We start from the raw sequence: 20648 nt of genomic DNA on the forward strand, positions 1-20648 counted from the left end.
ATCTTTAGCAAAGCATCCTTCCCCTTCCTCCAACCCCCCCCCCCAAAATGTTGACAAAATTCAGCCAAATTAAAAAAATTACTGTACGACTTACTTTAGACTCTTTTGTTGACCTAAACACAGTGGGAGCTACCAGTTATACACAGCTTATGAATGATGTTGCGTTTTAATTCTAAAATCTTCATGCTGATACAATAAAATATTTTATACAGTGATCAATTTTTAATGCTTTATTCATTGATTAAAAGAATATACATTTAACATAAACCATACAACATCAGTCATCAATTCAAACATTCAGCTGGTTTCCTTACATTTTCTGTCAGGAGTTTTTTTTTTATCTGATCACATTTATAAGATAAAATCTCACCACATCTGGCATATACACACACTGTGCCAGTGGATTCACTCTACTGATGTACATATAAAATCCGCATGGTATGTGCTCACTGGAGACAAAACAGCGCACACCTGTCAAAAGGTCATTTTAATATAAGATGGTAAAACCATTTGTAAAACACATATAAACTTTTTCCATAAATAGAATCATATCTGGACATCTGTTGCATAAATTGTGTTTTCCAAAGCTTACAATATAGCAGCCAGGTCTCAGCACTGCTGGGCACCCACGTTGGCCACTTACTTTATTATTGCAGACTGTCCTTTAAACATTAAATGCACAACATTCGTACCACTTAAAACTGGGGTCAGGTGGAAGTCTCACAGAGACCACGTCTGTACCGCGGTTGCCCTGAAACAGTTAAATCGGCTTTTAAAGCCTCTCAGATATAACAAGATTTTAAAACATACTTCATGGAATGTTCTTCATGCATCATAGCAGCTCATACCTGTGATAGAACAAGCTTTGTATTTGTTTCCTTTCCTTCCTTTACATTCACTATTCACAGTGAAACAGGTGCATGTTTGTTAAGAGTTCTGAGGTTGCTGACTGAGCCACAGCACAGCTGTGTACCACAGGTCGAAATTCGACCTTATATATTACAATCTAGCAGTATCTGGCTGGCCAAAAGTTGGCCTGCCCCTGCCAGCATGTGGGCACTTCTTCGTTTTTAATCTATTCTTTGGCAGCTGACACAGGCGCTGACAGAGAAAATCCAGTGACTTGGTTGCTAGGGATTTCACGACTAATGTTTGTTTGCAGGTGTATACCTTTGTATTCAAGTCTTCACTGTTACGTTTTTACCTCATCGGAGTGCACATTCTTGCTTTTTTCTTTTAAACTTTGGCCCAAAGCTAACTTTTAAGGAAGATGACAGAACATGAGAATAAATGAGGAGGAGTTTGCAAAGAATCCGAAAGACTACAGCTTATGGAGTGAATCTGTAAGTGCAGGTACCTGAAAAGCTAGCGTTTCACACCGCCGCTTAACAGCCCAAAAAAGCTGAGAATGGTAGCTAAGTCACGCTTCAGAATCTGCACGTGAAATAAAGCAAGGTGAGAGTCTTACAATTAACAGCCGGGGACAGACTTCTCTTCCTTTAAGCCTGTTAAGTAGCATGCTACCAGATTAAGCACACAATGACAGCATGGAAATCCACTGGGCTATGGGTATGGGTATTAAAAAGAGTTGGCTCCTGAGCACAGAACTCCGATATAATAGTAAAATCATTCAAAATGCAGTTACTCAATAAAAGTAAAGTTAGCCGGCAACCTCAGACAGCCTTTGGCTGTATCTCTGTAAGGTTTGGTAGACAAGTCCATTAACCGTGAAAACCCTAAACACTGCCACTTTCAGCTTCTAAACCAATACCCGACTACGTTCTTTGATCAAGAAGTAGAATACACATATATAATTCTATATAGCTAATACTGATTAAACACAGCACAAAAGGGGTTAATTCACGCTACTGAAAAAACATAATAGGACCCTACTTGCATATGTAACCACAGGAATTGTAAATAAGGAGCTAAATGCCTTCACTGAAGCTTTGCATCTCTCTGTAAAAGTGACGCGTTGGCTCAGTGAAGACACTGAGCAGCTCTATGTCCATGACTGCGTGCCAAGGTCGACCCAATCCAAGAGATACTTGCTCAATGAGATTGTGTACTGGATCCACATCCTGATCAGCCAGTTCTCCTTGGTCGAAATCAATGCTTTCTTCTGTGACTTCCAGAACTTTCAGGTCAGAGCCACGAAGACGAGCAATTGCTATAAGATTATGAGCCCAAACTGTGTAACCTAGGGGGGGGAAAAAAAAAAAAAAGAAAAAGAAAGTTGCTCTGTCATTTTGCTACAAGGCTTTTTTTTACTGAAGTACTTAACACCAGACCATCTCAACATCCTTCCCAACCTATTTTGTCATCTTCCATCTGGCAGAACCCCCCTACAGCTTTTTTTTTTTTTTTGGTTGCAAGTTGTACAGCCCCATTTTATATTCTGAATAAGGAAGTATCAAAAATATTTCAGGTAGTTTGACAAAGCTTTTCTAGATCTAATTTTTTCACCATTTGTAGAAAAGTGGACTTCTTTACTCCAAGTTAAGTTATATCTACAATTTCAAATCTCCTGTGATCTACTTTGTAGTATAAATAAATAGAATGAAAAAAGTGAGTAATCAATTATTTTAAGTGAATTTATAAAAGGACTGTTTTAAAACTGCACTTGTGCTAGAAAAAAATGTGAAGTTTGCTTTTGTTGCATTAGAGGTAGACTTTAAAAAAAAGTCAAAACCACCCCCCCAAACCCAAACCAAACCAAAAAAACCCAGCACACACAAACCAGAAGCCTCTCCAGTAAATAGGTCACACTAGTATTAAAAAAAAAATTAAAAAATCTACATATATCTTGTTATTCTGTCTGAGATGAAACATAATTACAAAGCTTCCCTCTCTTCCCATTAGTGTATATTGGCATCCCTCTTTAAAAACACCTACTCCCCAGTTACCTGATAGCTTTCTGTACCCTGGCTAAGGCAAATGCTGAGCCCCTCCTTACTGAGACACAAACCACAGATGATCTGGGAACCTCCCTTTTTGGGAGCTCTGCCAAGTCAGCCCTTCCAGTGCAAAAGGAAAGGCTCATTTCTGCCTTCATCATCATTCTCACAGGTGCTAAGCCTCTTGGGGAGATGCCCACTTAGATTCCAAGTAAAGCTGCAGTCTGCACAGTATTTGAACTGGGAAAGTTAAGCTGCTGAGAAATAAAAACTAACTGTGGTTTGGTCTTCAACAATGCAGTTAACATGCTCTACATCATAACGTATCAAAATAAGACAGCTAGTTAAAGAATGAAGAAAACTGATGTCAAAGTAATAAAGAAAGGAGAATTTTTCATTCTGTTTTCTTTTACTTTTTCCTACTGTTTGTCTCTAAGGTTTCCTGTAAATATGTTGCTCAGGGTAGGTTTTCAACAAAGAAGCCTGCACACATCTGTATGGCTCATTTCTGGTATATTAACCATTAGGAATGCATGAATTCCCACAATTTTCATCTGCTGACACTTCACCTCCAGCACAACTGTCCACAGAAGATGAAGCTGTCAATAAGGCTGTAGGACATTAAACCCCATGGAAAATTCCACCTGTATGATGGCACTCCCCTATCAGGATTTGAAGGGGCTCACAACACCTTCCAGTTATCTTGATCGTAAAGGAACTTACTAAAGAAATCCTTGACAGAAAGTGCAAGAATAAAGGGAACAACAACTGCAGTTAAGTCCCCTGTACCACCCTTGTGGTTCAGGTATATGGCTTTTCCTACAACTTTTCATGGTCAGATCCTCTATGCTCTGGAACAACCATCTTATTCTCAACTTAATCTCATTTTAAATTAACTCTCCTTTCAAAAGTTTTGCCTGAAGTTTCTCAGTAACCTTCCAGCAGCCAAAAAGCCTCTGCCCAGCTGAAGTATTCAGAGGTAACAGGGAATGATCACTTCACCACAAGTATCACTGAACAACAAATTCACTGTGGGCAGCACCATAATTTGTTTTTCCTTGCTAGTAAAAATTTCAACTTCAGTTTTGCTCATGGACAGAATAAAACTGAGAATCTCATAGGTAACACAATATGTTTACAACACAAAGTCTTGAAAATCCACATGAAGTGTCCTTCTCTTGGGGGGGTGGGGGGGGGGTGGGGTGGGGTGTAGAAAAAAGGCTTCCACCCCCATAGATGGGCTGTGCTTTTTATTCACAGTGCCAGATCATACCACTCTGACTATCCTACTGTCTCCATCCCAAACAACCACACACTCTTCACATCCTTCCTTCATTCTGCAAGAATGTATTTAATATCCTTCAATCAGCCTTCCTCTGCTCCTGAGGATGCTACCTTGGTGGAAAGATCATATGACTTCCCACAAAAGACAGAAGAGAATCTCAAGGCACCCAAGGAAAAGTGTCCTTAGGGTATGTTTTCCCCCCCTCCTCTTCTGGTCAGTGAAAAGTGGCAGCCAAAACTATATGTAAATCAAAGCCTTTTTCAGAGCAAACTAATAGCAAAAGAGGGAAAACAAAAAAAACCATGAGAAGTATTGGAAACTGAAGAATAACCACTTCAGGAGACAGAAGAAGAAACCTGAGCACTTACATATAAAGCAAATTATGGCATCTTGAACAAAACTACCATTTTTTCCTGAAGGAAGCTTGATAATATCATGAAGAATATGACAAGTGGAGCCAGAAACCATTATTTGGTAAACCTCATAACATCCAAGCATGAGGCTAAGACACTGTACTGAAGCACCACAGCGTTCTAGATCTTTCTTCCTAGTCATCTTCTTCTCACAGTCGCTACTCTAGAAGGAAGATGCTTATGCTATAGTACCAGAGAAATCATATTCACAGCTTAAAAAAGATCAGGAGGCATTTATGAGCAGCTTAGCTAGCTTCTGCTGCAAGGAGGGGAGAAAAGAAGGGGAAAGAATCTGAATCCCAACATCAGAGCAAGGGTGATATTTGGCCATTCTCTCCCCTGGGTACACACAGCATCTCTCCAAATATGCAGCAACAACCATTTGCTAGACAGAATTGTAGAAGGCGTTTGCTTTCCCAATGCTCTGCACAGACTAATACCTTCTACCAAATAGACATGCACTGGTATTAAATGATACTCACGCTAGCTTATATTCAGATATTTTACCATCTTTTTAAGTTTAGATAATATATTAGAGGACTTCCCTGCAGTAGAATAATTTAAGGTAATGCTTTTTTTGTTGGTTTTTTTGTTTTGTTTTTTTATTTTAAAAGGTCCTCCAACTTGTATCCAAATGTTAAAAGAAACTGCTAAAATCCACATTTAGAGTGGTAAGGTCATGTGCCAGTATCCAAAATCTGTCAGACCTGGAAACTATAAAGGAGAGACAGCTGAATTGATTTTTTTCCCCCCCTGTGATTTTTCAGTAGAAGACAGTGGAAAAACTTTTTCTAGCAAACGCAGCAGGACCTTCTGACTTCAACCAACGGAAATCTGAATGTACAACCTTCACTGCTGAAGTTCTCTCCTGTTTGTGCTGAATGACTGGAGATTTACTCCCCCAAGCAGTCTGAGAAAATTCATTCATTCTTATGCAACACAATACAGAGTCATCACTTAACTCCTTCATGCATCGGCAAACTTGGTCTTGGTAAGCTGATTCCAGCACAAACAAAAAGAACTATTCTGCATTATTTCAGTTCCAGGTGCCTTAAAATTTGCCAAACAACTGTAACTTCTAGCAAGTACTGTACTGATGACAGAGCTGAATACAAATGTACACTTTTTTTTTTATTTGCAATTATATGGCAAATAAATAGGTGGGATAAACCTAGCTCTGGTATTACTGGTGAAACCAATACACTCAGCGAGGCAATCTCCACATTATATTTTTCAGTCTTCATCTGCTGGCAAAGTCTTACCAAACTGGTAACAGACTTCCTCCCCTCAGCCTTGGGGCACTGAACCCATGTTATTTACAAAGAGGAAGCAAAATCATCTAATCTTGCCAGTATATGAGCTCACAGTAAAACAGCAAATGTTTTCAGTGTTCACGTTCACATATCCAGCCACTTGGTGGAACTTGCACGGGGCAGACCACGTTCAGGATAAGCCTCCTGGAAAGCTCCGTTCTTAGTTATCCTCATTTCCGTGAGCAGTCTCATAAAATCCTATGTGACTTCTCAACAGAAGCTAGTAAGCTACAAGTATGTTTAGAACTCATACACAATAAACACCTTCATATTTTCAAACACGAAAATACCAGTATAAGGTACAACAGCGTGTATAGCACTGTGCAGCAGACTTTTGAACACCACTCCACTAAAACACATTATGATTAGAAAGGCTGAAGTGTTTTAAGTATTTCAAAGTCACATACTACGCCCGTGCAATGTATTACCTACCATGAACAGCTAGGAGAGACAGTCTTGTGCACCTCCAGGCTAGTAAGACAAGTGGATCTTCATTCCGGTTGTCGCTAAGATCTGGGAAGCCAGACATATCTATCACATCATTCATTAGTATAAAATGAGTGAGGAACTTGTCATACTGCCTGGATATGAGGTCAACAACAGCCCCTGAAACACAAGTGATGTAGCTGTCAAAATGAATCCTCTCTAGAGGGATACTGGGCTTAAGAATCCTTAACATATCATCACTCTTGACATCAAAAGCCATTATATAGACCCGAAGATTAGTGCTGTTGCGAGTCAGTGCCTTCCAATTCTCATCTTCTGGCATACTGTCCAATGACTTGTGCATTATGGAAACACTGTGGACCAGGAGAGACAGTCGATGCAAAGGCACATGGTTGCTGTCAGCCAGAACTCTTGCCATTTCAGCTGTAAAATCACAGAAATCCAAAGCGAGCGAACGCAGATTCACAAAGCGCTCCAATTCAACCGCAGTGATAAGAGTGGTATTACCAGGGATGTGGTTGTCCAATAAGCTCAGATGTTCCATGCTGTTGGCTATGGGGTTTGATAAGGAGGACAATGATGTGGGAGTTACTATTTGCAGCATAAACCCACAAGACAGCCATTTCAATTGCCTGCTATTGCCTAATATCTCTTCAAACAGCTGTTGTATTCTGCAAGTAAACAAAACAGACAATGATCCTATTAAACATGGTTTAGTCTTACCAATTGCATACCATTCTATTTTTTTAGTCGAGAATTATTCTTCTTCTTTCATTTATGGCCTTACTCTGCAGGAAGGTGCTATCATTATGGTTCTCGTGAACTACGAATGTTAGAACCTGACCCTGCAGACCTCCCACAGCAATTTAATCTTCACTGCACTTAAAAGGTTAAAATTGTAAACTATCTTGAGAAAAATTATGTACTTAGTCTTTCAAAAACAGTGGCACACTAGGAACCGTCATTTCATGTATTTCTCAGCACGTATTTAACACCCTCCCACATACATTTTAAGGTTATGCAAATAAGAAAACCTGTAATGCTTTTAAAACACAGTTCTTGTTTTTAAAAACAGCTTTTCATATTTGCTAACCTCTCCAGAACTGCAAATTCAACATGGGAAAAAAAAAGTCATTTTCAACGAGAGGTTGCAGTAACTTGACTTGGAGCATAAGTTAGAATGATCTGAAACTACTTGCTTGACTTTGCTCATTAAAGGGTAAAGAACAAACACATAAGAAGATCCTTTAAATAATTCTGAATGTACAGCTAACTGGATTTTCAAGTGTCAGCAGGTTCAAGTTTTACCAAAACAACTTGGACCTGGTAACATTTCAATCTCAGATTATCAGTGCCAGATGATTGTGGCACTGCCAAAATCCTCATGCCATTTATTACGCTGCATGATTATTATGCACTTATTCTGATGCATGCCACCTCTCCTACCCCTTTATTTTTTTAATGAAGGGATGTTCTTTAAGTTAGATATTTAATTCAGGAAGGCAACAGAAGATAAGATTTTGAATACTAAATTCAACTAGTACAGTCAAACTCTACAAACTTCCTCCAAATAAATATTTTTCCAGTCTTCATCCCACAGCTGTGAAGGCCCAAAAGAGTCCGCCTGCCCAAATGACAAGTGTTCTTTGAGTATATACCTTCTAGGACACACGTATAGATGAGAGTTTGATCTCAAACCCTTGTCAGCCAAAAGGAAAGATCACCATTTAAGGGAAGCAGTTGAGCCAGGCTATGACAGTTCCATGAAATGGCAAGAAATAAGATGTAAACACCTCCAGTACAAAATTAGCAGAAATCTCTGTGCCTCAAATCAGGTAATGATTTGCACAGAACACTTCTTCCTTTGTTTTTATGAATACCTGTATACTTTATACATCTAAGCAAAACAATGTTACAAAGTTGTTATTCTCATCCATGTATCTTTAATCAAGATAATGTCCAGGCAAAATTGAAGGCTTATTTAGCCCAGTATCCTGACTGACAGCAGAGAAACACTAACGCCTTAAGAAGTGCGACAGAACAAGAAAAGCACATAGGGATATTTCTCAAATATCTCCTTAGTTTCCCAAAATTTTTAATTCAGACCTCCTGAGCCAGAAGCGGCTTTCTGTAAGGAGGGGAGGGGAGGGGACTGAGAGGAGTCCTCAGGGACTTCACTTCTACAAATTTATCCAGGCTCCTCTTTGAGCCAAGTAAGCTTTTAGCAACTGTAACATTCAATAATAAAGAACTCCGCAGTGTGATTCCCTGCTATTCTTGCTTGCTCTGAACTGTCACTACTACCTCTGATGCCCCATAATCCTTCTGTTGTAAGAAAGTTAAAAGATCAATCCTTATCCATCCTCTCCCTTGCCTGTATGTGCTTTCTGCGTTCTCCTAAGAGTGTATGGGGTTTGCAAGCCCTGACTTCTCTTTTTAAGTGGAAAAGTTGGCGTGGTTACTGTATTTATCTATTATACACCTCAGCATAGTTCCCAAGGTTTTGCCTAGTATAGTCGTCAAGTTTAAAGACTTCAGTTCTTCCAGATCTTCTCCGAATATTTTTTTTTTTTTAAACTGAGGACTAGCAACTGCAACACAAATTAAACACAGTTTTAAACAACAGGTCAAGAGTCACAGATAGTGTAGTCTTGCTATTTTATGTCTAAATTCTTTTACAGTTCAGATGACCCCTGTTTGATCCTGGCAACTTTTGTTTCATAATTATTCCTGCCAATGCTCAAATTGAAGGCAGATTCTCTGACAATCCCCCAAAGAAAAAGGTTCTACCACAGGAACCTGTCTAATTTCTTCCAAGGAACAAAGACTCTTCTGTCCCCCCTCTCACCATACACATCTACGAAAGGTGCTGTAATGGTTGCAGCAATGGTAGAATTTATTTTGTAATAGTCCAAGTAGTCAATCTTAATAGTGCTTGTAATATTTTACAGAACAATTGAAAAGATGACAAATCAATTTTGAGATGCTCAGTAGAATACTACCATCCATATACCTCACTGCAGTAAAAAACTGCTTAAATTGTGCTTCTGATACGACTTAAACATCTAAGCTTAGAAGAGTACTGTTCTAGTACTTGCACAACTTAATGAAAAGAAACATGATACAGAACTCAGCAGCTGTAGGGTGGGTTTTCTCCCCTGTGGGAATTGCACCAAATAATTTTTTAAAAGAGAGATACTGATTTAATGCTATCTACACATCAACTTTTTAGTGCAAGCACCAAAGTATTTAGATTTGTGCTGATAGTCTACCAACCCATAGGTCCCAAGAAAACTTTCCAGCCACCTTCCCCCAGTTCTTTGCCAATTTAATAAAAACATGTCAATAGAGAATATTTAATAATGATCACTTCTGGATTGTTTTTAATACCTGCTTTATATAAGGCCAGAGAGGAAGCACAATATAAGCCACATGCCATTAGTTTTAACATATTTCAAATAAATTTTTCAAACACCCTAACAGGGGTTTTTCCTCCCCCGCAAATTCTTATGCACATCCTATTTTTCATAAACAGACTGCATCTGACTGGCGTTTGCAAAAATAGTTTTAACTGTGTTCTTGAAATTTAGACACATTAAGTGAATCCTTGGGAATTAACACCTACTTTATTATCATATTAACTTTTACTTCAACTGCCTAGCATGTAGTACAACATTTATCCTAACTTACACACGGTTATCTTAAAGCTCACTTATAAAGCTGAAGTTTAATCATGGTGTAGTAAGTATAACACAAAACATAAGCAGAGCTCAGCACACGCAAGAAAGCAACATAACCTAGTGATGCCTCAACAAGTGTACTTAATCAGTCCCCTTTGCTCCCTGTAAGCAGCAATTATGGGATGTTTACCATCAGCCTGAAACCTACAAATGATCATACTGGAGCAAACTATTTAAAAAATAAAAAACTCAAAACAAATTACTTTCACAATTACTGCCCCAAACAGTACTTTCAGCCAGAGGACAGACCAAAGCCTGACTAGACAGGCTGAGTTACTGTTTAAGCCCAAACAACAGTCCTGACCAGTACTGAAGCATATCAATGGCCCCGGACAGGAAACAAACGTATTACTAAGGTCCATATGGACCCCATTTGTTTAATTAAAGACTATCAATCAGAATGTTTTGTTTAATAACAGAGACTAAACTCGTTCTTTTGCAAACCAAACTATCTGAACCACACAGATCAATCATGGGAAGTCAATTTCAGAAAGCCAAAATTTTAAACAACTACCCTTTGTTCAACTCAAGACAAATGTATTGTTTACGTTGAGCTTCCCAACCGTAATGAACTAAGTTGTAAAAAGAATTTCAGAAAGTAACCAGGGACACATATGCTATACAATCATTACAAACCCATGGTTATCACTGCAAAAGTACATTTTTTAAAACACAATCCAAAGCCTCCTCTCCCTCAGAACAACCCTTAGTCTTAACCTGGGGGAGCATCCTAATGGTTCTGTGCTAGCTGAGATTTCACCCACCGTCTGTTACACCCAGCTCAATGCTAGAGACTTAAGGAAGTGTCACATTTTCTTCCCTGACTGCTTTAATTGCAGGAAGTTCCTGAAACAGCTAGTAAGGTTTACCACCATACAGATTCCAAAAATCCTCAACTACCAATAACGCTGTCTCCAAAGGTTGCTCAATATCTTTCAGTGTTAGTTATCAGTATCCATGTTTTGCAACTTAACTGATGCAAAACCCAAGTGCAAAAGACAAGACTAAGGAGCCATAAAGATTTACTTCCTGAAGTAAATCTGCTGTTAGTGCTGATGAACTTGAGAACACCGAATAAAACACTGCCAGCTTTCCTTTAATTTAGTAAAGGACTAGCAGGTCCCAAATACATTGTTTTATTCTAGCAAAAAACCCCCACCAAAACCAAACCAACAAACAAGAGGTAGTATTTATTTGCTTATTCCAAAATATGCAAAGGTCAATATTCACCTAAAAGACTAACTTGAAATTAGATAATGAGTTTTGAATGGCTTATGGCTCTCAAATGTGCATACTTATTTTTGCTATTTGTTTGAAGAAATGTTTAACCATGCACTCAGCTGAGTAAACATCTGCTTAGATGGCTCTCTTAAAGCCCCTTGGCAAAGATTTGATTATATATTTATGTTTTCACAACAAAGGATATGAAAAAAAGGGAGCTTTTACCAAATCGGCCTTTTACCTGCACACAGCACTATAGTACATATGTTAAATAGAATCCCAAATTGCTCTAAGTTCTGCATTCTAAGCATAATGGATGACAAAGACACAGTATGTGACACATCTGTATTTGCACTGTTTTGCAAATTTAAGTCAGGACCAAACATTTAGCTCAATGGTTGTGCTCACATACATACATTGATCTGATAATATACCTACACTAGTTCTAAAACTACTCTAAAAAAATAATAGTAAAGATCTAGAGTGGCTGTACTTATTCCACTCCAAAGCTACTGGGAGAAAGATGTTTAAACTGACACAAATTAAAATGATGGTATTCAGGTTTTATCTATATGGGAAGTTTTAGCAGAACTGCTAAAATAGTTAACTTAGCATCGCTCCCTCTGTGGTAATTATTCCAGAAGTCAGTGGCTTTCTACATTGTATTTAACCTTTTCCAACGAAGAAGAACTAGCTATTCTGATTATAAGCATTCAAGGACTGTACCGTAATGTAATTGTGGCAAGCTAAAATACACCTCTGAACTAAACAAGCACATCGTGAGCTATGATCTTCCAGGAACTCTGCAAGTACATAATCTAGTTTTGAGATGCAACTTGAAATAAGTTGTTTGTGTTCATGTTCTCTTTCAAGTTTACTTGCTACATGTCCTCAATTCTTGTGAGATACAACAGATCCAATTCCTTTTCTAATTTTTTCATGTACAGCAATAGTGGAGGTGCTGGTAACAACCCCCCATCCCTCCTCCCCTTTTGTGCCATTAACATAATATTGTTTCTAGAACACGATGAAAAGAGGAAAGAACGGATTCTCATCCAGCTGAGAAGCGAGAAAGAAAAAGCCACAAAAACAGACTACTTTATGTAAATAGCAGGAACAGAAATCAACTCAATTTAAGAATCTGGATTCTCATCCTATTAAAAAACTTAAAGCTCAGTCATGTATTTCAGGCATGAAAATCTGTGTTCTGTTATCTGGTTTTATTATTTGAATGTATTAGATAATTTACAAATATAACTTACTGCTTAATCTTCTTGCCATCAGGGTCAACCTTGCCGAGGTATGTATTTGATATACTTCCATGTTGCTGCAGAATGCTTATATCCCCAAAGAGACTTAACTTCTGGAGGTTCCTATGAAATGACAAAATAAAAAGGAATCTGTACACAAAATTAAAACACTGTGAGGAATCATTCTGGATAAGACAAACACAGGCAATAAGAACACATTATTACATGGAACATGTAGTCTGTTTTGGGAAACACCCTACTGTCCTGGAATACAGGCACATATGCAACTAGAGAAAATGAGACTGAAGTATAAAGGGGAAGAGAACTACGCAAACTGCTGAATCCAGCTGTAAAAGCAAATGCCAGTTTTCAGTCACCACAGGAGGATTTTCAGCAGGCCAGAGCCATAAAGAAAACTTTTAGCAGTGCTTTCAAGCACTTTTTAATCCTTGGAACATGTGTGTTAAGTGTCACAGATGAAAACATCAAATACCTATTCCTTTTAACATTTAACACTGCATTTAATGCCCAAGTAGAACACAACCACAAACCCTGTCTGAGCACTTCTGTATTGTAGCTGGGTTACAAATGGGAGCCCAAACCTGCTTCAATCGAGGTAACACAAACCTCAGACAGGAAAAGTGAAAGCTCCCCACCCCCTAATCAGTGTCTAATTTCTGTTATATCAAAGTAGGGGAAGCTGTTCTAATTATTTCCCATCAGTGACCAGAAGAGGATTAGTGGTCCACCATGACACTTAATTTTAATTTTTAGAAGGGATACCTAAAAAAAGAAGTGAAAGAACCTCTAAGTTTATGCTGGACATGACTCGGTGTGCTAGACAGTCAGTTTTCCTTTCCCCAGTGCAGTTTATTTCTCTGACTTGCATCTTTTTTATTTCTAAAAAAGATCAAGCAAGAGATATGAAAGTGACGGCAGTTTTAGAGTACCTGTGTGGCATTTACTTTAAGAATTTTATTTTTTTAACTGACTAAGTTTCAGGTCAACTTTTTTTTTTATTTATACATGCTGTAAATTAGATTTACTCCTAACATGCAAGGACTAGTCTGCACTCGATAATTAACAGGCAGAAACTCCCGTTTCATCACAAATGGATACATGAGTTAAATTCATCTTAAGCAGTAGATGCCAATTAACCTGTAGCTGACAATTACGTGAGTTACATAAATCCTTATTTCTGCTGGCTTACAAATCATATGCTAATATTTCAGATCAGCTTTGAGGAAAATGCAATACAATTACAATGCTGAAAGCGTAGGGAAGCTCTGGTGCCAGTTCACTACCTCCACAGTATGAGCTGATATTCCACCAAGGGGTGGGGGCGAGGGGGAAGCATCAAGTAGTCAAGTTTTACATTTTTTAAGTAAGTATGAACTGCAGTCTGTAATTGGCATCTACCATAAATCATAATTTACCTGTTTTGATGTTCCTGTGTTCAATAACTGTACACTAGTTTCCCGAAATCCATCCACTGTTGCACCTGCTACTTTTCTTCTATAGGTGAACAACAACTTAGTAGCAAGATCCACAAGCTTCATATTGAGTCAGACAAATACTAGAGCAAAATACCTAGATTTTATAACTGTTTCAGAAATTCTAACAATTTAATATTTAGTCTTTTAAATACAGGACTACTGTACTGATGATACGTTAATATAAACTGAGCTCTGACCACATGCTCAATATTCTATAAATCTGACTAAGACAATGCCTGATCATACTGAAGAATAAGCTTGGCAGGGAAATCTGAAGACACTGGCGGCACCACCACCAAGAGTATTTTGGGCTCTTCTTTCCTCAAAAGCTGTACGAGAGTCTGGTATCACAGGGAAAGCAGCAGAAACCTCCACTTGCTGTTAAAGGCAGTGTTCACAGCCAATGCTATAATTAAGCTTTTATCTTCTGATCTCGGTGACTTAATTCTGAGAGCTAAGAGACCAAATGCAACCTTCAGAACAATTTTGAATCACCTGCATATTGACATCACACAAAGGTCTTGTTTTGTGCTACTCATACCCCCAGTGAACGCTACTGTAGGCAAGCATTAATTTTAGAGCCACGGAACTACAGGACACATGAAACACTATTTACTAGTATCCCACACATTTTTACTATATCTATTTGACTGCCACTTCATGCGCTACAGAGACACACGGAAAAGTTCTCTGTCTCAAAACTGAAGCAATGAAAACATCCAATTATTTTTCCATTCACAGCACAGCTATTACCATCAACAAATCTGATCACAGTTCAACAAAATATTAGATTCTTGCTACTATTTGCAGTGTCATATAATCTCTATGGCATTCAGCTCACATCTCATCTTTATTTCAGAGAGCTAGTAAAGTGATTGCTATTTAAATAAAATTATTTAGAAGTTAATTGTCATCTTTTGCTAAAAGTCATAAGGGCATCTTAATCCTACGTAGTACCCATACACACAGCTGGGGCAAAACATGTGTTTGGAGGGATTTCTAAACCATTTGTTTTCCACTAGCTCAAAAAGCATACTAAAAGTAATAAGCTTCTTACTAGGCTCCATCTTCAGTTTTGGTCGGTCTTTTTGAACACCCAATGAAAAAAGAACAAAAACGGCCTTTACATTCAACATGAACGAAGTGGTAAGGCACATATTGTACTGTTGTACTAGTTTTTGCCAGCTTCAGCTGCCTGCTCAGACCAATAGAAGAGAGTCATTAGAAAACCTCAAATACAGATGCAGTCTACTGTTTTGAGCGATCCACCAATTTTTGGCAACTCCAAGATAGATACCATACTTCACTAAGATACCACAGTTTTACTATAATCTGCATTTTTGTTTCCACAGCAAAGATCAAACAAGTCACACAAATTAACGCACTGCCGGGGGGGACGGACAGATTCACTACCTTCCTATCTTCCTTTGTAAGCAGCTAGACGAGAGATCATACTTTGGGATTTCAGAGTTACATAAAAGAACACAGAATTTTCCTACTGAATGATCAGCAGTTGCTTATTAGCTGCTGTATGCACTGAAATGACTCACAGAAAGTTTGTCGCCCTCCCACCCGCCTTCCAGAACTTAGTTTTGAAAGATCAATTTGAGAAGGCACAGATTATTAGGATCTCTTAAGAGCTGCTAAGAAACAACTTGTCCCTCCTGATATTGCTACAGAACATTATGCCCACCCACCTCCTTTTTTTTTAATAGGAAGTAGAACATCAACTGTTTAAACAATAATATACTTTATGTTGCTTCATTTACTGTCATAAACATAACAGCTCATGGAAAAGTTACAGATCACTATAAACACTACTTTAGTATGTTTAATTAAATAAATTACAGATTTTTAGAGCTCATCATGGTCCCAGCACTATAAAGCAATATTTTGGGAGTAATATGCTGCCACCCACAAAATAAAGTTTACGGTGACTTGAGCTCTACCTCAAATATGAGACAGACCCAGAACGTACCTTTTTGGATGATAACTGGCTGCCAGCAGTAATACTTGTCAGAATATTATCAGTTGATTTTAAACCGAGTTGTGGACAAGTAGTTATTTCCTTAATTCTATCAGAATTAGCAAAGGTCGCTCTGAAATATTTTTCTAGAGACTTAACATGCAGATTTGCTTAGAAATTGGCGATTTTATGTTGTACAGAAAATGCTTTTATTAGAAAAAATACACATCATTCTCCTCTACCCAAGAGAGCATCTAGAAATTGCATTACTTTTAGTCATTACTTTTCTTAGGTCCTGCAGTATTGTAAATCCTCAAGGAATTCTAGAGCCATCTAAAGTACATTTTTTTCCTGCAAGGAAGGGGGTTGTTACTGTATTGTTTAATAATAGATTTAAAAGCCTACAACAAGATTACACAGTTAAGAAACAGCATACCATTTTACAAAAGTAGATTTCTTCCTCCCCAGTTCTGAAGTATAAGATGGAAGCTCTTTGAACTTCTCTGCCAAAAAGCTATCATAAGGGCTGACAGGAGTTATGAAAGAACCATCCTGTTTTAAACTTAATTCCAAAAGGAATGCATTTACAGTGATTCAGCCACTACAGAAGTTAAACACACTGCCGTTTCCATTATTTTGGAAATTACAATAGCTATCCCATGTACAATGACATACGGCAAACACAAGAAGGAATCATTAATTATCCTTCAGTTACAGATGAATAAACAGAAGCAGAGAAATAAAGTGACTGGACTGTGGTCATTCCTTAGACAAAACTAAGCATCAGGCAGGTGACAATGCCTTCGATTTAGACATGCAGTCACAGTGAGAACTAAGCAGCGATTTGGCACACATTAATGCTCCTTCCTACCTCGTTTCAATCTCAAAACTCTACTTAAAGAGCTAAAACCCAATGTTCTACATGCAAACTAATCAGTTATTGGTAGTTACCTTGCAAGAAAAAATAACATCAAAATAAACTAAAAACCTTGCCTGTTCAAGGGAAAAAAGGAGTCTATTCAGAAAGCAAATCTGAATAAAAAGTCAAGTGTTTAATATAAATTCCCCCTCCTCGATTTTTTAAACGTTCATAAAAAAAAAAAGCTTGCTGTAATAACCAGGTACCTTGTGTTCCCCAGTCATACATCCTTCATTTCAAAACAAAAGAGCAACATGCAAATCATTTGAAGACAGCAAGAAAGTACAGTAATGCAAAATCCTATCAAAGTTGGTAACTTTTCACCTCTAGCTTACCATTGAAATTATACTAATCTACCAGAGAACAGGTACTGGAGAAACAACTACTTCTACATAGTATTTTACTGCAGTCCTGAGCCACACTGTGTACAGAATCTGTAAAAAGAACTTTAGAAAGCAAGTGTCCTTGTACAAGTTTCAGATAAGGCCATGAAGAATGAATCCTTTTCAAAAGAAAAAGTGTACCAAAAGCCTTCTCACAACACATTTAATTTTGACAGCCTCATATTTCAGTGAGACAGAGAGGGGGGGGGGGGGGGAAAAGGCATTCTAGTTTTTCCAGTAAAACCCCCAGGCAACATCTCCTGCAGACTCTATTTATTTTAAAATTCCAAGTCTATGTAGTGATATTTGTCTCAGATCAGATAATCACCAACATTGCTTCAACATTTTTTCCACTTATGACATTAGCTGGATTTCCCAAAGATTCAACAGTTAAGTGAAAGTTCCTTAAAGGCAAGAGAAGACCCATCAAGACAGACGCATGATTTGCACACCGAGGATTCACATGGCAAGAAACAAATTAAGATAAAGGTGACCTGGGACCAACGAGCCATTTTCAGATGTAATGTTTGTAACTCTCAACCATCGCAGTTGCACCACAGGAAGTACCTAGTGGGCACAACAGAGCAGAGGAACTGAAAGTGAGACTTCACACACCACATTTGCATTCATCTCCAACCAACGAGGAATTACATTTAAAGTTCTCTTGCTACAATTCAAAATAAAGAAGCAAGGAATGCCTCAAACTACTCTCTAATCCCTCCAGAATCAAAGAGAGGCGGTGCCCAGACCATGATTCAGTTGCAGACAGTTTTCCAAAGGCCATCCACAAGGTTTAATTCATCCTAAAGATACCCTGAAATACTTACAGCTTTTTTTTTCCTGATAGGTGAAGCTATATGCGCAAGAGAGGAAATAATATTAACTATTTCCTATCCTAAAATCTGCATGGCTTTCCAAACACATCATAACCTAACTGTAACATCCTTGCTTTCCTGTCCTAGGTGCTGACTAGAGGCCACATATTAGGATATCTGATTATTACCTTTTTTTAAAGATATTTATCTTGATCACACCGACACACGATAAAGAGAATGCAAGTATTTTCATTTTAAAGAACTCCAACCTGAGGAAGTTATCTAACCTGCCAAAGTAAGTCTGTGAAAAAGCAGGATCCAAACACATCTTAAGTCCAAACCACAGGAAAAGATTTCTATCATTTAAATTCAATTTGGTGAAGAAAGTCCTACACCTGAAGTATTTTTTTCAATAAATAAACATAAAAACCTCCTCCTAGTTAAAACCGAGTCAAATCTCAGTTTAATAGGTAACATGAGAGCTGGCACGAAAGCTCAGCTTCTCAACAGCAAAAACCCTCGTAGCTGGAAAGGTGAAAGTATTTTATTGGGGCAGTACTCCATCCCTCTCCCTCCAGAAGAACACCAGTGCTGTAATTTTAACCCCCCTACTAATTTCTCATGACATTAATTATTTTTCAATCATGCATAAGGGGTCTAAGGCCCGTCCGTAGTAAGGCTTATATTTTAAAGTGGTAAAGGTGCCTTCTTAGGCACCAAATTCAAACTCCCGACTCTCGCTTGCTCCATTTGAGCTGCATTCCCCCTTCCTTCAAAAGGATGAAGGAGTTTTTATCATTGCAGCTATATCCGTTTTGCGTATCGACTAGCCGCTTGCCAACTAAACGTCTGCGTTTATATTCTCCATCAAACTACAGAATGTGATAAAAATTAGGTAGTTTGAAGCAGCGCGCCTCCGTTTCTGCTCAACTCGCAGCCGCAGAACCATCCCCTGAGTTACCCGAGCCGGCTGCGGGGGTCTCCCCCCGCCGGGGCTCCAGAGGCGCAGCCCCCGCAGGAACCGGCCGGCGCGGGTCACCCACAGGCGCCGTTGCCGGCGGCGGGAGTCGCTCCCGCCCGCGGAAGCGGACGGGACGGCCGGACCCCGGCCCCGTGCGGCTCAGGGGGGCTTCGGGGCTCCGCCTGCCCCGCCGCCTCCCCTCACGCTCCCGCCGGGCGAGGCGCGGCCCTCTCCTCTCCTCTCCCCTCCCCTCCCGGGGCCCGGCGGCGGTACCTGTTGTTGCGGACGCTGCTCAGGACGCACAGCACCAGCTCCAGGTAGGTCCTCAGCAGGTCGAGCCAGCGCGGGCACAGCGGCGGCGCCTCCCCGTCGCCCGCCGCCGCGGCGCCCTCGCCCGCCGCCGCCGCCGCCGCCGCCCCCCCTCCGCCGCTGGGGTAGTTGTCGGCGGCGAACTGTACGCGGAGCTCACGGACGAACCAGCCGCACTTGCGCATGAGGAACTCGAGGCGCGGGCGCTCGGCCGGCGAGACGCGGAGGCTGAGGCGGAGGCGCGGCCAGAGGGCCGGGTAGAAGAGGCACTCCCGCCAGTGCGAGCAGGCGGCCGAGGCCCGCAGCCGGTCGGGGCCCGCCAGGAAGGAGAAGATGTGGACCACCAGCTCGCTGGGCAGGGAGCCGGCGCCCACCGCCTCCCCGCACACCGACATGCCTGGCGCCGGCCCGAGCCCCGCTGCTGCGGCTGCGGCGGCGGCCCCAGGCGGCGGCGGCCCCGGCCTCGCCTCCGGCTCCTGCGACAAAAACAACAACATCAATGACAAGGCGGAGGGGGCGGGCGCCGGCCGGGACGCGGCTGCTGCCGGGACGCACCACCCGCGCCGCCGCCGGGGGGGACGAGGGGCGGAGCGGGCCCTACCACCGCCCAGCGCGGCGGGGAGGGGCGCGACGTGGGCCGGACCCCCCTCCCCCACCCCCCCTCCGTCCGCATGGCGCCGCATGGGCCCTACCACCCAGCGCGGAGGGGGGGTGTGAATGAACACGCCGCCGGCGCCGCGCTCTGTTCCTGCGGGGCGAGGAGAGCCGCCGCGGCGGAAGGAGGAGGAATTACCCCGCGGGGGGAATGGAGCGTGCCACCGGTGGAATGGGAGGCGGAGCCAGCCCAACCGCCTCCGCGAGGGGAGGTGGGCCGTTAACCCTTCCGTGCCGGCAGCGAGGGGCCGCCTCTGCCCCACCGCCCCGTCCCGCAGCAGAGCCCGGGAGCCCCCGACACAGCGGCGGGGGCTGCGTGCCTCCGCCCCAGCCCCCCCCAGCGGAACCCGGAGCGGCGGGCTGAAGTGCAGCTCCGCGGCCGAGCGGGGCGGCAGAGTCTGCGTGCCCAACCGGCGCGGCGCCCTGAGGGGCCGGCCCGGCAGCGCGGGCCCCCCTTCTCCCCCCCCCCCCCCCCAACGGCTCCTCCGCCCTAACGCAGTGCGGCGGGAGGCCCGGGACCGGGGCGAGGCTCCGCAGCCAGCTTCCCTGCGGGCTCCGCAGCCGGTGGAGCCGCCGCCG

General features: G+C 41.3%; 1 protein-coding gene across 1 annotated transcript; it reads right to left on the reverse strand.

Annotated features, from left to right (window-relative positions):
• Positions 1-40: 40 nt before the first annotated feature.
• On the reverse strand, positions 41-19912 carry FBXO33 (F-box protein 33). The gene is made up of 4 exons (XM_050898073.1): positions 19380-19912; positions 12579-12689; positions 6341-7026; positions 41-2200 (listed from the first exon to the last, which is right to left on the reverse strand). Exons 1-4 carry the CDS (start codon positions 19910-19912, stop codon positions 1929-1931), a joined length of 1602 nt encoding a protein of 533 aa, XP_050754030.1. The 3' UTR covers positions 41-1928.
• Positions 19913-20648: the final 736 nt, after the last annotated feature.

Source organism: Gymnogyps californianus, chromosome 5 (assembly GCF_018139145.2).
Source record: "Gymnogyps californianus isolate 813 chromosome 5, ASM1813914v2, whole genome shotgun sequence".
In the NCBI taxonomy this organism is placed as follows: domain Eukaryota; kingdom Metazoa; phylum Chordata; class Aves; order Accipitriformes; family Cathartidae; genus Gymnogyps; species Gymnogyps californianus.